Source organism: Delphinus delphis, chromosome 6, assembly GCF_949987515.2.
Source record: "Delphinus delphis chromosome 6, mDelDel1.2, whole genome shotgun sequence".
Lineage (NCBI taxonomy): Eukaryota > Metazoa > Chordata > Mammalia > Artiodactyla > Delphinidae > Delphinus > Delphinus delphis.
In genome coordinates this window covers 104,869,364-104,887,125 of record NC_082688.1, presented here as the reverse complement: position 1 = coordinate 104,887,125, position 17,762 = coordinate 104,869,364, and the positions used below count along the sequence as shown (strand labels likewise).

General features: G+C 36.3%; 1 protein-coding gene across 1 annotated transcript in view; it reads right to left on the bottom strand.

Moving 5' to 3' along the window:
• FZD3 (frizzled class receptor 3) overlaps positions 1–17,762 on the bottom strand; it is an 85,309-nt gene that overhangs the window by 55,001 nt on the left and 12,546 nt on the right. Inside the window, exon 3 of the mRNA XM_060015236.1 lies at positions 81–277. Coding sequence (XP_059871219.1) covers positions 81–277 — 197 coding nt within the window. The remainder of the gene's footprint in view (positions 1–80; positions 278–17,762) is intronic.

The window sequence follows — 17,762 nt, the reverse complement described above, 5'->3', positions numbered from 1 at the left end:
AACTGATGAACCAGAAGACAAATAATTTTAAATATACTGCAACATAAGTAATGGTCCATGAAAATCTATGATTTTCGCACCTACTGCATTCCATATCTTCAGGCCAAGGAACACCAAACATCTCCATGAGCTTCGAACACTCACTGTAAGCCCGTTGACAGAGCCTACGGCAGGGAAGTGTGACACGTCCGTATTCCATACAAATAGGAGCGTAGAGTGCACAAAGAAATGGCCGGAAATCCCGAGAACAATCCAAATTCACCATAGGGTGGAATGGCTAGGAGAAAGTTAAAATCAAATCATTAGATAAAGAGTTGCATACAAGTTAAAGTTTTCTACATATAATACGGCAATATTCTTTTTTTTTTTAATCTGTTTTAGAAGATTTCTGAAGGCAATTAAAATTTTCTAAAGGGGAGGGAGTTTGTTTTTTTCAACGAAACCCTCTTAGCCCTATCCCTGGAGATTCTGATTTGGTTAAGTATGAGGTGTATCCCAGAATCTATACATATTTTAATTGTTACAGGTGATATTAATGAAAAGGCCTGGCTGAGAACCATTAACAACAATATGATGCATTTTACACAGAAAAATCCACAAAAGATATGTGTCAAACGCTCAGAAGTGTGATTAGTGCTTGGTGATAGGATTACAAGAGATTTAAATTTTCTTCTTTTTATGTATTTCAATTTCTATATTTTCTTCAATTGACGTGTATCAATAGGAGAGAGAGGACAAGAAGTGAAAGGAAAGGGTGGGGGAGGAAGAGAAGTAGTTATACACAGCAGTACATATTTTGAGGGTGGGAGGTAGTAAGAGATCTCACTTTGGTCTTACATTTTCTTTTTCTTTGTACATTAAAAAAATTCTTTTTAAAAAACGGGAGTTCTTTCAACTCTGAAATCACATGATGTAAACAGAGCTCACAATGTTAAGCTGATATTAAGGAAACAAAAAGAAAAAACAGTGGCCCCAAACATAACACCATACTAAAATCATCATTATAACCATAGGAATAGATCAATTATCCCAAGAAATGTGCATCTAGGCTTTTGACTACCAAATATCTTTTCCACTTGTTTATATAACAGTTTCAGAGTCACTGCTGATTTTGAACTGATAACAGATGTTCTCACCACCAGGCCTTTCCATTAAGACTCAATCAACTTATTTCTACATCGATATAAAACATTTTCCAGAGTCCTTCTATACACAACACAGTCAGAAAACCAAGTCTCTTAAACAAACTGGTGTCAAAGAAGTTAACTATAATGGATGTGATAACTGATATATAACGATAAACTATATGTGACTATCACTTCCAAGTATGAACAGGTAATTTGTGTTAAATCAATGTTTCCATCAAGAACAACTTCAAAATACAGGAAAGAAAGTTTTAAAAATACCTACTTAAAGCTATTAGAGAAGTAGTGAAGGAAAAGAACTAGACAGACCAAGAATCTAGAGAGCTCGGAAGCATGGAGTGGTGGCCTGATAAGTGCAGCCACTTTTCCAAGGAGGTATCTGTTGAATCTGGGTATAAGGCAAGAAGCTGAGAATCAAGCCTAGGCTGGTGCTAGAGAACCAAGAAACCAGCAGAGCTCTGGTAGTCTTGCAAGACTAGAAATAATACATGTATATGTATAACTGAATCACTTTGCTATACACCTGAAACTAACACAACATTGTTAATCAACTATGCTCCAATTAAAAAAAAAAGACTACAGACAAAATGAGAAACAAAAGGAACAGATGGGTGAGAAGGGGAAGTACCTAGAATTGGGCCTGACAAAGAGCCAGTTTTCCCTTCAAGATATTTGAAAATTCTGAAGCTACACAGGGAAGGAGGCTAGGAAGCTAAGAAGAAAGCTCTGAAAAGCAGAGTGGAGATTTTGGAAGTTTTATCAGTATGAGGAAACATGAATTAGAGGTTCAAGTCTTGCCAGGGGAAGTGGGAAATGAACATACCACACTCTCAGCTGGAAGCCCCTGAGTGACTACACTTCAGTAGCAAGGGCAAATGACAGGGAGGCAGAGACCTATGAAAAATGAAACCCAGCCTCAACTCAGCTCAGTCCCTCACTGAATTAAGGTGATCAGCCCCCATTTATCTGCTAAGCAGAAGAAAGGGTGAGCTTTCTCTGGAGTAGTAATATAACATCATGTAGAAGCTCACCAATATTTTGTAATGTCTACTACTCAATAAAAAATACTAGGCATTCCAAGAGACAGGACCATATGACTGAAAAACAAAAGAAAAAATTACAGTGTTTTGGTAATCCCAGCTATTGGACTTAGTAGACAAGACTGTATATAAGAAATATGTTCAAGAAAATAAAAGATGAAGAATTCCAGAAAATTGGAATCTATCATAAGAGGAACCAAAGAGAAATTTTATAAGTGCAATACATAAATGCTGAAATTAAGAACTTATTAGATATGTCAGAAGATAGAACTGGAAGAATGGAAAACAAGGCAATAGGAAATATCCAAACGGAAGCACACAGATCAAAAAATACTGAAACATACAGAAAAGAGCATAACAGACACGTAAAACACATGAAAAAAATCTAAAATATGCATAACTGAAACCTCAAAAGAGGAAAGAGGGAATGAGCAGAGGCAATATATTAAAAGATGATGGCCAAGGATTTGTCAAAACTGATTAAAGACAACAACCCACAGATTCAAAAAGTTCTGCAAATCCCCAGAAGAATAAATATAATTAAAAAAAGACACCTAAGCATATCTCATTTAAATTGCTGAAAACCAAAGAAAAACATCTTAAAAGCAGCCAGTGGGAAAAAAGACACCTTACCTTCAACAGAACAACTGTTGTTGGACTTTAGAATACTATAAAACAACAGAATGACTACTTAAAGAGCTGAGAGAAAACAACTGCTCACCATAACTCTATGGCCAGCAAAAATACCCTTTATAAGTGAAGGCAAAGTAAAGACATCTTCAGACAGACAAAAAACTGAGAAAACTAGTCACTAGCAAACCTGCACTAGAAGACAAAAGAAAAATAATCTAAGATGAAAATTCAAAAGGAATTAAAAGCAACAAAAGAGGTGAATATGTGGGAAAATATAAATATTCTCTGTATAAACAAACAATAATGGAGGCTTCCCTGGTGGCACAGTGGTTAAGAATCCGCCTGCCAATGTAGGGGACATGGGTTCGAGCCCTGGTCCAGGAAGATCCCACATGCTGCGGAGCAACTAAGCCCATGCACCACAACTGCTGAGCCTGCGCTCTGGAGTCTGCAAGCCACAACTACTGAAGCCTGTGAGCCTAGAGATCATGCTCTGCAACAAGAGAAGCCACTGCAATGAGAAGCCCGCGCACTGCAATGAGAAGTCTGTGCACCGCAATGAAGAATGGTCCCTGCTCACTGCAACTAGAAAAAGCCCGCATGCAGCAACAAAGACCCAACGCAGCCAAAAATAAATAAATAAATAAAATAATTTTTTAAAAAACCCAATGCAGAGACAAAAATATGAAAAGTTTAAAAAATAAACAAATGAAAATAATGTCTTAAAATACATACAAAATACATGTAAATTAATATGTGTAATAATAAAATGATAAAGATGGGGGTCAGAGGAAGACTAATGGGAGAGTGATCGAAGTTATTATTTTTACTATAATACTATAAGTCAAGGGTACATATAATTTCTAGGGTAAGCAATAAAAGAATGCACAACTAACAAGGTAATAAAGAGAAATAGAACAATACAAAAGAAGTCAAGACAGCAGAGAAAAAAGAATACAAAACAGTTTGGAAAAATTGAAATCAAGTAATAAGATAGTAGATATTAACCCAAGTACATCACTAATTGCATTATATATAAATGGCCTAAAGACTATGTAAAAGAGTAAAGTTGTTTGACTAGGTACAAATCAAATCAAAACAAAACAAAAAAAACCCTATGCCGTTTACAAAGACACGTTTTTCAATATAAGGATAGAGATAGGTTAAAACTAAAAAGACGGCAAACAATAAACAATGAAAGAACCAACCAAAAACAAGACCACACTTTATGACAAGGAGTGTTCCCAGAGATAAAGAAGGTCATTTCTTAAAGACAAAATAAAAGAATCAATTCACCATGACTAAAAAGTAAATCTAAACATATATGTACCACTTAACACAGCTTTAAATTATTTTAATAAAAAACAGAAGTAAAATGGGACATACACAAATCCACAATCAGAGTGAGTTTGATACACTTCTCTCAATAAGAAGAGTGAGACAAAAATTCTATGAGAATACAGAAAATCTAAACAAGTCAATTAGAAACTTGACCTAAACAACATATTTATAATCATGGCACCCAACAATGAGTGGAACCTATTTAACATACACATGGAATCTTTACCAAAACTGGCCATATTGTAAGTCCTAAAATAAGCCACAAAAAACTTCTTAGTACTAAAACCATTCAGACTGTTCTATGACTAAAATGGAATTAAGGTAGATATCAATTACAAAAAGAACCCTAGAAAATACCCAACTGTTTGGCTGTTTGGAAATTAGACAAAAAAACTTCTAAATAACTCATAATCAACAAAGGAAATCATAATTGAAATTTAAATTGTATATAATTATATATATTACATTTTAATGTTTATATATATGTATAATCTACATTTAGAATTAAGTAGTAAAGACAATAAGTAAAATGTCAGCAAAAGCTATACTCAGAGGAAATTTATAACCTGATATGCGTATGTCAGAAAATAAGAAAGCCTGAAAAACAACCAATGGTAAGCTCCATCTCAAGAAGCTGGAAAAAGAATGGCCAATCAAACCTAGAGAAAGTAGAAAAAAGGCAATAATTAGTAAAAGAGGAAAAAACCCACAAATTACCAATATCAGGAATGAAGGACAGAAAATTACTACAAATATAATGAGGATACTATAAATAATAAATTCGACATGTTAGGATGACATGAACTAATTCCTTGGAAAAAGATCACAATTTACCAAAAATCATAAAAGAAGAAATATAAAATCTAGTTTTCTATCAACATTTATGAAGAAATTTAAGCCACCATTAGAAACTATCCCCCCAAAAAAACTCCAAGCCAAGATGGTTTCACTAGAAAAAATTTATCAAACGTTTAAGGAAAAAGTTACAGCAATCATATACAAACTCTTCCCCAAAAAAGGAAACTTTCTCAACTCACAAAACCAGCATAATTTTTATAACAAAACCCAACAGGGACTATATAAGAAAGGAAAATCACATTTCATGACCATAGATGTAAAAATCATATCCCAAATTAGTAAATTAATCCAGAACAATATAAAAAAGAATAATATATCACACCAAATAAAGTTTTGTTCCAAGGATACAATGCTGGTTAACATTTGAAAAATCAGTTAATGCAATTAATGGCATTCACAGAAAAAGGGCAGGAAATCACACAATCTATTCAACAGAGGCAATAAAAGCATTTGATGAAATCCAACACCCATTTATTATGAAAACTCTTAACAGACTAAGAAGGGAATTTCCTCAATCCTATAGAAAGCATATACATCAAACCATAGCAAACCTCATACCTTGTAGTAAATGACTGAAAGCGTCCCCTGAGATCAAAGATGAGGCAAAAGTACCTGTTATCACCTATTAAACACTGTATTGGAAGTCCTCGCTAGAGCATCAAGAAGAAATAAAAGGTAAAGGATTAGAAGGAAAGAAATACAGAGAGCAGTTCTTCTGGGTTCCCTTACCCTGCTGTTCTCCACCCAGGAGCCCCTTCCTAATAAAGTCTCTTGCTTTGTCAGGGAAAAAAAAAAAGAAAGAAAGAAAGAAGAAATAAAAGGTATATGAACTGGAAAGAAACTGTCATTATACACAGATGACATGTGCTCCAGTTACCAAATTTGTATCTCTGTTCCAAACTCACCCTTCAACACATGCTCTGTGATAATGGATGGGATTCCTTTCATCATTTCTTCTTTACATTGAACATGATTTTAAACTGTCTCAATAGTGTTGGAGAAATACTGCAGGATGAAGGGGGCTTCTCTTGTTGGTTGGGGCTGCTGCATAGTCAGCAGTGTAAATGTGAGGAAATCTATGCCCATGTGCCTAGAATGATCCTTCATCAACCTCACAGTCCCAGCCCAGCCTAGTAAACACCTTCCTGTAGCCCTCCCAAAATAGACACTGTAGGCTCAAGGCCTCCTGCCTGCAGCAGTGCCCTGACTCTCTCTATTTACCCAATAGTTGCCTATGCCCTGAAGGGTTGCGTCCTGCTTGCCTGGTAACTGTGGACCAGCTCTGGCCCAAGCAACCCTGTGATGTTCTCTGCTACCTAGTGAGCTGTAACTATATCCTGTACAACTAAGGTCTTAGCCTTGGGGTGGGGGCCCCTTCTAAGATTGTCCCTCAGCCCTAGAGAACCCTGTAGAGCTCTCTATATATCTTATAATTATTCTTCTTTAATAGTTTATTAATTATTCATATTACACTTCCCTTGTTTAAATCACTGAGTGGTTCTGTCTCCTAATTGAACCAGATTAACAAAACATGGTTGTTACAAAGAAAATCTAAAGTAATCTATAAACCATCAAATAAATAAATTTAGAGTCACTGGATACAAAGTCAATATAGAAAAAAAAAATCAACTGTATTTCTACAGTTGATAGAAATATAACTGTAGTAAATACATTAAAAATAAACTTCAAAAAAAGCCAAAAGAAGAGGAAATTAAAAAACAATTCCATTTATAAGAGCATTAAAAAGAATAAGTACTTAGGAATAAATTTAACCAATGTGATGCAAAACAGAAAACTACAAAATACTGTTGAAAGAAATCAAAGAAGACCTAATAAACATAAAAAATTCCCATATTCATGGATTGGAAGACTTAATGTTGTTAAAATGGCAATACTCCATAAACTGATCTACAGATTCAATGTAGTCCCTTCAAAGCTCCCAATGGCCTTTTTTTGCCAAAATGGAGAAGCGGATCCTGAAATTCATACGGAATGCAAGAAACTCCGAACAGTCAAAACAACCTTGAAAATAAAGAACAAAACGTTCCCACTTTAAAACTTATTACAAAGATATAGCAACCAAAACAGTATGGTACCAGCATAATGCTAGACATACAGACCAATGGAATACAACTGGGAATACAGAAATAAACCTTCACATGTGTGTCAATTAATTTTCACAAAGGTACCAAGACCACCTGGTACCTAAAGGTACCAATAGTCTCTTCAACAAATGGTGCTGAGACAACTGAGTATTCACATGCATAAGAATAAAATTGGCTGATTGCCTCACATCACATCCAAATTAACTCAAAATGGATCAAAGGCCTAAATGTAAGAGCAAAATCTATGAAACCTGTAGAAGAAAGCATAAGGGTAAATCTTCATGACCCTGGCTTTGTCAATGGTTTCTTAAACACCAAAAACACAAGCACAAAAGAAAAAATAAATTGGACTTCATCAAAAGTAAAAGCTCTTGTGTATTAAAGGACACTATCAGAAGCAGGGTGAACAAGACAATCCACACAGTGAAAAATATTTGCAAATCATATATCTGATAAGGGTCTAGTGTCCAGAATACATAAAGAATTCCTGTAACTCAAAAAAAAAAAACCCAATTTTTTAGATGGGCAAAAACACCTGAACAAACATTTCTCCAAAGGAGTCATGCAATGACCAAATAAGCACATGAAAAGATGATCAATGTCATTAGTCATTAGGAAACGCAAATCAAAACCACAATGAGATACAACATCACACCCACAACCCCATCTAAAAAACAGAAAATAACAAGTGTTGGTAAGAAATCAGAACCCCCATACATTTGCTGATGGGAATGTAAAATAAGGCAACCACTAGAGAAAACAGTTTGGTGACTCCTCAAGAAGTTAAACATAAAATTACCACATGATCCAGCAATTCCACTCCTAGGAATATATCCAAAATAATTTAAAATCATGTTCAAGCAAAAATTTGTATATGAATGTTCATATCAGAGTAGCATTATTCATAATAACCAAAAAGAGCAAAATAAACCAAAAGCAAAGGGAAGGAAATAATAAAGAATAGAAATCAATGACACTGAAAACAAAGAAGGGCAATAGGAAAAAAAAAAAAAAAATCACTCAACCCAAGAGCTGGTTCTTTGAAAATATCTGTAAAATTGATAGGCTTCTAGTAACAATGATTAAAAAAAGAATGAGAGAAAGGAACACAACTTACCAATATCAAGAATGAAAGAGGATATCACTAGAGACTGCCGACATTAAAAATACAATAAGGAATATTACAAACAACTCTATGCACGTAAACTAGATGAAGTGGACCAATTCCTCAGAAGCCAGACTACCAAAACTCACCCAAGATGAAACTGATAATCTGAATAGTCTTCTAACTATTCAAGAAATTGAATCTGTATTTTAAAACCTCCTAAAAAAGATATCCAGGCCAGATGGTTTCACTGGTAAAATCTAACTAACAATTTTAAAAGAATACTAATTCTACAGAATCTCTTCCAGAAAATAGCAGAGAACTAATCCCAACAAATTCTATGAAGTCAGGATTACTTAATATTAAAGCCAAAGATAATACAAAGGAAGAAAACTACAGATCAATACCCCCAGTGAACAAAATGCAAAAATCCTTAACAAAATAGTAGCAAATCAAGTCCAAAAATATATTAAAAGCATTATATACCACAACCTAGTAGGGTTTGTTCCAGAAATCCAAAGCTGGTTCCATATTCAAAAATCAATCAATGTAATCTACCAAATCAACAGGCTAATAACAAAGAAAAAAATCACATGATCATACCAAATGATGCAGAAAAAGCATTCATGATTTTCAAAAGTTTCCAGCAAAGTACATACAGAAAGTAACTGCCTCAACTTGATAAAGTACATATACAAAAACCCTACAGTTAACATCATACTTTGTGGTGAAACACTGGATTCCTACCTTTAAGATTGGAAACAAGGGAAGAATGCCTGCTCTCACCACTCTTACTCAGCATAGTACTGGAAGTCCTATCAGCACAATAAAACAAGAAAAGGAGGGGCTTCCCTGGTGGCGCAGTGGTTGAGAGTCTGCCTGCTAATGCTGGGGACATGGGTTCGAGCCCTGGTTTGGGAAGATCCCACATGCCACGGAGCAACTAGGCCCGTGAGCCACGACTACTGAGCCTGCGCGTCTGGAGCCTGTGCTCCTCAACAAGAGAGGCCGCGATAGTCAGAGGCCCGCGCACCGCGATGAAGACTGGCCCCCGCATGCCACCCTCGCACAGAAACGAAGACCCAACACAGCCAAAAATAAATAAATAAATATATAAAAAAAAACAAAAACAAGAAAAGGAAATAAAAAGTGTAGAGATTGGAAAAAGAAAAATGTCCCTATTTGCAGATGACATTACTATCTACATAGAATACCTCAAGGAATCTCAAAAAACACTTTTAAATTAGTTTAAAGAAAAAAGTATTCGTCCTAGAATTAATAAGTTCAACAAGGTTGCAGAATACAAGAAAAACATACCAAAAAATTGTATTTCTATATACAATTGCATTTTTATATATAATGAGCATGTAGAAACTAAGTTAAAACAATATATTTATAATCACATTTATTTTTAAAAAAAGAAACACCTGGGTAAATGTCCAACAAGACATGTATAGGGCTTGTATGCTGAAAATTATAAAATGCTGATGAAATCAAGGAAGATACAAATAAATGGACAGATATACAGTTACACTGGTTTGCTAGGGCTGCTGCAACAAAGTCCCACAAACTGTGTGGCTTAAACAACAGAAATTCATTGTCTCACATTTCTGGAAGCTAAAAGTCTGAGATCAAGGTGTTGGCAGAGCCATGCTCCCCCTAAAGGTGCTAGGGAAGGATCTGTTCCAGGTATCTCTCCTAGCTTCTAGTAGTTCCTTGGCTTGTGGCAGCATAAATCCGATCTTCACACAGCATTCCCCCTGTGCCTCTTCACATATCTTCCCTCTATGTGTGCCTGTGTCCAAAATTCCCTTTTATAAGGACACCAGTCATACTGGAGTAGAAGTACCTCAGTACTCCACTACTCCAGACGCTATTTCCAAACAAGGTCACATTCTGAGGTACTGGGGGTTAGGGCTTATTAGGGGGACTCAAGTCAATCCATAACAACACTGTTCATGGACTGGAGACTCAACATGTAAGGGTGTCAATCTTCCCCCAAATGGTCCTTAGACTTAATGAAATTTCTGTCAAAAGCCAGCATGCTTTTAGTAGCTAAAGACAAGCTTATTCTAAAATTTATATTTAAAAAACAAAAGAAGTAGAATAACTGAAACAATTTTGAAAAAGAAAGTGGGAAAAATCATGCTCTCCAATTTTAAGACTTACTATATAGCTAACAGTAATCAAGACACTGTGGTATTGGTGGTAAAATAGACACAAAGATAAAACAGGACAGAATAGAGAACACAGATATAAATCCACACAAGAATAACCAACTCATTTTTCACAAAGAAGCAAAAGCAATTCAATGGTGGAAGGATAGATAGTCTGTTCAACAAATAGTGCTAAAGCTAGTGGATATTCACAGCCAAAAAAATGAAACTTACTTTACACAAATTAACTCAAAATTGATCATGGATTTAAACGTAAGACATAAAGCTATAAAACTTAAAAGAGAGAGAATCTTCCAGACCCAGGCTGAAGAGTTCTTAGAAATGACACCAAAATCACAGTCCGTAAGAGGGAAAAGAAATTGGTAAATAGAACTTCATTAAAATTTAAGACTTCTGTTTTCCTAAAGACCTTGTTAAAAGGATGAAAAGGCAAGCTATAGACCAGGATAAACTATTTACAAACCACATATCAAACAAAGGATTTGTATCTAGAATTTATAAAGAACTCTCAAAACTCAAAAGTAAAAAACAAATCAATTGAAAAATGAACTAAAGACATGAACATTTTATCAAAGAGAATATATGAATGGCATATGAAAAGATGTTCAATATCATTAGACATGAGGAAAATACAAATTAAAACCACATGAGATACCACATCATATTATAAAAGCTGAATAAAAAATAGTGAAAATAGTAAATGGTGGTAAGAATGCTGAGAAAGTAGATCTCTCATATACTGCTGGTGGGAATGTACAATGGTACACCTGCTATGGAAAATAGCTGAGCAGTTTCTTAAAAATCCAAACATATGCTTATCATATGATCCAGCAATCACACTGCTGGGCATTTATCCCCCCAAAAGGAAAACTTATGTCTGCACAAAAACCTGTACAGGAATGTTCATAACAGCTTTATTTGTAATAGCAAAGAGCTGGAAAAAACTCAGTATCTGTCAATGGATGATTAAACAAATTGCAGGACATCTATATAATGGAATACTACTAAGCAATTGAAAACAATGACTACTGATACATGCAACAACTTGGATGGATCTCAAGGGTATTATGCTAAATTAAAAAAAGCCAATCTCAAAAGATTATATATACTGTATGATTCTATTTATATAAATTCTTGAACTGACAAAATTATAGGGCTAGAGAACAAATTAATGGTTACTTGGAAATAGGAAAGGGGGGAGGGAGAAAGGAAGCACAAGGGAGTTCCTCGGTGGCACTAAAACAGTTCTGTATCTTAACCAAAGTGATGGCTACACAAATTTATACGTGTGATAGAACTGCAAAGACAATATACACACATGTACATGTGCATTCACAGACACAAAAATGACTACATGTAAAAACTGGTGAAATATGATAAGGGCTATAGATTGTACCAATGTTAACTTCCAGGTTTTGATACTGCATAATAGTTATATAAGATAGGAAGACTGGGGGAAAACTAGGTACAGTACAAAGACTCTCTCTGCACTATTTTGATGTATGTACATACATCACACATATATGCATATGTATGCCTTAAGTGAGTCTCAAACTTGCGTGGTCCTCAGCAATGCATACAATACCAACTAATCCAATATCGTGATGTTACTATGTTAGTAAAACCTTCATTTGTGAGCCCCATCATGAATTATAAAATTGACTTGAGTGACTATTTTGTGCTGCTTGCACTGAGTCTAAAGCTATAAGTTTATGCTTCTGCCACTTGTTAGCTGTAAGTACCTTGTGCTGTATCTCAGCTAGCATTTACTGACACTTACTATAGGCTAGGCAGTGTTGTAAGTGCCTCACACATCTTTTTTAATCTTCTCAACAATCCCATAAGGTAGGTACTATCATTAGTCATCCCATTTTATAATACACGTGAAAAACAATGAGACACAGAAAGTTACGTAGCTTGCCCAAGATCACATAACTACAAAGACAGCCCCAAGAGTTAAACCTCTGCATTCTTACCCAGAGGCCTTGAGCTTAACCAATGTGTTCTATGTAATCTCTGTAAATTTCATGTTTTTCCTCTGTAAAATGGTCTTATTACATACAAATAAGAATAGGGACTTCGTTGGTGGTGCAGTGGTTAAGAATCCATCTGCCAATGCAGGGGACACGGGTTCGAGCCCTGGTCCGGGAAGATCCCACATGCCACGGAGCAACTAAGCCCGTGTGCCACTGAGCCTGTGCTCTAGAGCCCACAAGTCACAACTATGGAGCCTCAGTGCCACAACTACTGAAGCCCGCGCGCCTAGAGCCCGTGCTCTGCAACAAAGAGAAGCCACCGCAATGAGAAGCCCATGCACCACAACGAAGAGTAGCCCCCGCTCACCGCAAGTAAAGGAAGCCCGCATGCAGCAACAAAGACCCAATGCAGCCAAAAATTTTAAAAAAATTTTTAAAAATTAAATTAAATTTAAAAATAGAGTACAGGGCTTCCCTGGTGGCGCAGTGGTTGAGAGTCTGCCTGCCGATGCAGGGGACGCGGGTTCGTGCCCCGGTCCGGGAAGATCCCACATGCCATGGAGTGGCTGGGCCCGTGAGCCATGGCCGCTGAGCCTGCGCGTCCGGAGCCTGTGCTCCGCAAGGGGAGAGGCCACAACAGTGAGAGGCCCGCATACCGCAAAAAAAAAAAAAAAAAAAAAAGAGTACAGAACCCAGTAAAAGACATTTTAAAAGGAGATTAGGAAAGAGTTGCAAATTAATAGAGCCGCAGAAGGCCTATCTGATGGGCATGAGGAACCCTGCTGATTTCCCATTCTCAACTCCCAAGTGAGAAAGTCAATTGTCAATTGGAATGGTGTTTTTAAAAAGCAAAACAAAACATGCATGAATCTCTAAATCACTATGCTGGGTGAAAGAAACCAGACATAAGAAAGTAGATACTATATTAATTACATTTATATAAAACTCAGAAAATGAAAACTAATCCATGATGACAGAAAGCAGATCAGTGGTTGCTTGGAACAGGGAGCCAACTCAGGGAGGTGGACTACAAAGGGACACAAGGAAGCTTTTGAGGTGATGGAAATGTTTTATATCTTGATAGTGGTGATGGTTTCATGGATGTATACATCTGTCAAAACTCATCAAATTGAACACTTTAAATGGGTGCAATTTATTGTACACAAATTATACCTCAATAAAGCTGTTACATAAAAACAAAAAAAATTAATATTTTCAAATAAGCAAACTGCCTTGATTTTAACCCTAACAATTTTTAACCTCAGCAAAATCAAAATTAAATGAGCTAGGCTGAATACTGCAAAGTTGAGAATATGTTAAGATAAGGAATACTATCAAAGCTCTATAAAGGAGAAAAAAGGAACTTTAGCTGATTAAATTTTTAAAAGATTCTTACTGAGTACTCCCCTAAGCAGTAATACTTTTATTCACTAAATTAAGACCAGGGTATACAAAGTTTACAAACTGAAAAGTAACTTTCTAAAATTAAATTTCTGCTTTCTTCAACGAAGGTACAAGACATGGAACCTTCTATTCTTTGTTCAGATTCAAATCAACCAAGCCTTTGTGCTCTCATTCTCTTTCTTCTTTGAAATTTCCATTCCTGTTACCATAGGAACCTTCTAGCTGACAAGCCCTCAAGCATAGCAACAGCCTAAGCTTAGCAAGGAGTGTGAAAAGGGGACAGAGTCAAAGGCCAAAATTTGACTCAAGAGAATCAGAATTCCAATCTTTGTCACTCTACAAAGGGTCTGATAACCATAGAAACTGTATCCTACTAGGTTTGGGAATATTATGACTAAATTCACTAAATGTGAAACCAAATGTGGAATGGCATTAAAAATTCAAAAATGGTATTCATTCTATTTCAGATCCAAATTAGAGTGAGAAATTATTAAAAAACAACTTTTTAGAATAATTTTAAATGATTAAAAATAAGACCTTTTAAAAACCTTTTTGTAATAATAAAATTCCTAATGAGAAAAGGTCTAAAACTTTAAGAATTATACTTTATATATACATATTAAAAAAATTCTAGGTCTGCAACAAAATACCTTTAATCCCACAGATCTGCTTTTCTTTTACAAATCTTACTTTTTAAATGTCTTATGACAGCATATTAAATACTTTCCAATATTCTTTCAGTGCGTTGGTTTGCAGAAAGATGACATTATCACAGGCCTATATTTATCTTCTTAAGTCAAGTGGGAGTTTCCAGAGCTGCCCATAAAATTTTGTTTTTTTTTTTTTTTTTGCGATACGCGGGCCTCTCACTGCTGTGGGTTCTCCCGTTGCGGAGCACAGGCTCCGGACGCGCAGGCTCAGCGGCCATGGCTCACAGGCCCAGGCGCTCCGCGGCACGCGGGATCTTCCCGGACCAGGGCACGAACCCGCGTACCCTCCATCGGCAGGCGGACTCTCAACCACTGCGCCACCAGGGAAGCCCTGCCCATAAAATCTGACTTTTCTTCAGAAAGTAAACTTTTTTCAAATATCATGAACAGTTGTAAATTTTGGTCTGTCTCAAAAGATAAAACTTCACAAACCAAATTCCATCACACTAAGTAATTTAATTTAAAATAAGTATTTTTGGGGCTTCCCTGGTGGCGCAGTGGTTGAGAGTCCGCCAGCCGATGCAGGGGACACGGGTTCGTGCCCCGGTCCGGGAAGATCCCACGTGCCGCGGAGTGGCTGGGGCCCGTGAGCCATGGCCGCCGAGCCTGCGCGTCCGGAGCCTGTGCTCCGCAACGGGAGAGGCCACAACAGTGAGAGGCCCGCGTACCGCAAAAACAAAAACACACAAACAAAAAAAAAGTATTTTTAAGGCATTCTTTTAAAGTGATTTGTCACACAAGAAAATCAATTAAAAATTTAAAAGCTATTTTTTTCCTATAGTCAGAAATAACTAAATGCAATTAACTCTCCACTACTTGTGTGTACATTTTTCAATTTAGAAGTTTCTTAATTCCTGGTTGGTTTCCCTGTCACACAATAGGCTTCTCAATCCAATTCACTAGATTGTTGTTTGCTTAGGGAAAACTACCTTATTAATATTAACCTAAACAAAAGATAATAAGAGAGGTAAATCTGCTGGATAATGCATATATTCTAAAGATATAAGCAATGAATTTCAAGAATAAACATAATGAAAGAAATTTCATTTCCTAAGAAGCCTATCCACAAAATATTACTGGTAGAAAGGGGTATATTATTCTCTTAAAAACAAACAGAAAATCCACCTGTCTTTCAAGGTTAATTCAAATATGATCTGCAGCTATCTCTTCTACATATGATCCTTCTCTCTTTTGAATCCTCTTAGCACTTTATGCCTATTTATGGCATTTACCAAGTTCTTCCTTAAGTTTCAGTCATTCAATCTAATACACTTAATAAATACCAAGTCTTAGACACTGCAACTGGGAGGTAGACAAAAAAGGACAGCTGAGATTTTTAAAAATAAAGTTTCTGTACTAATTTTACTATTTTGAAAACACAATGTGTTTCTTACAGAAAAATCAGAAAATACTGATACAAACACTAAATGAAAAACATAGAAAACACAAATAAATTGTGCTAATTCAGGAACAATCACTGTTGGCCTTGGCAAAAATCTCTCCAGATCACTTACTCTACATGAACATGCTTTTTTTTCTTCAACTAAAACAGGATGATACTACACGAAATGTTTTATTATCCACTCCTTTTTTTTCTACTTATTAATGCATCAAGTACAACCATTAGAATATGACAGGCAAAGATGGAGATGAGACTATTAAGGCAGAAAGAACATGAGAGGTCTAGAGATGAGAGTTGGTTTGCTTTATTTTTTTTCTTAATTACCCCACTTATAAGTGTAAACAAAATGTTGAAAGCTTCAAGTCATTTTGATCTCCACTCCCCCCACCTCCTGCCAAAAAAGGGCAAAGTAAAATATTAGTGTTCACAGGAAAGTGGTATCTTTGGTATTGGTAAGAGGATTACCATTACCATCGCCAAAAAGCCCATCACTATTTATCAATTACAACTTCAAGAGATTAAGTGCTTAGGTACAGCACTATAACCACAACCATGACTACCACCACCCCTTCGGAAGACACAGTTTATAAAGTTCATTAACTCACTCAAACATTTCTTTAGCAATTATTATGTGTTAGGCACTATGTTAGCTGCTGGCCCTACAAAGATGAATAAGGACATCAACAGCAAGCTCTGCTTTCAAAAGCAAATGTCCTTCAGTAAGAACTGAATTTAAAAAATGAAGACAGGGGCTTCCCTGGTGGCGCAGTGGTTAAGAATCCACCTGCCAATGCAGGGGACACGAGTTCGATTCCTGGTCTGGGAAGATCCCACATGCCGCGAAGTAACTAAGCCCATGCACCACACTAACTGAGCCTATGCTCTAGAGCCCGCGAGCCACAACTACTGAGCCCAGGCACCTAGAGCCCGTGCTCTGCAACAAGAGAAGCCACTGCAATGAGAAGCCTGCGCACCACAATGAAGAGTAGCCCCCGCTTGCCACAACTAAAGAAAGACCGTGTGCAGCAACAAAGACCCAATGCAGCCAAAAATAAAATAAATAAATAAAATAAATTTATATAAAAAAAAATGAGGACAATCTCGTACCCATTAGAATGGCTATTATTCCAAGACAAAACAAACAAACAAAAAACCCAGAAAATAACTAGCACTGTTAAGGATATAGAGATATTGGAACCCTCGTGCACTGTTGGTAGAAATGTAAAATGGAGCAGCTGCTATGCAAAACTGTGGTGGTTCCTCAAAAAATTAAACATAGAATTATCATATTATCCTGAAATTTCACTTCTGCGTGTATACCCAGAAAAAGTTTAAAGCAGAGAAACAGATATTTATACATCCATATTCATAGCAGCTATATTCACAACAGCCAAAAAAGTGGAAGCAACCCAACTGTCTGATGAATTAATGGTTAAACTAAATGTTTTGTATATACATACAATGAAATATTATTCAGCCTTAAAAAGGAAGGAAATTCTGACACGTGCTACAACGTGGATGAATCTTGAAGACATTATGCTAAGTGAAATAAGCCAATCACAAAAGGACAAATATTGTATGATTCCACTTAAATGAGGTACTGGAGTAGTCAATTTCTTTTTGTTTTTGGCCAAGCGGCCCAGCTTGTGGGATCTTAGTTCTGCGACCAGGGACTGAACCTGGGCTCGCAGCAGTGAAAGCGCGAAGTCCTAACCACTGGACCACTGGGGAGTTCCCTGGAGTAGTCAAATCCAGAGAGAAAGAAAAAAAGAAAGAAAGAATGGTGGTTGCCAGGGACTGGGGAATGGAAGAATGGGAAATTATTGTTTAATGGGTACAGAATTTTAGTTTTGGAAGCTGAAAAAG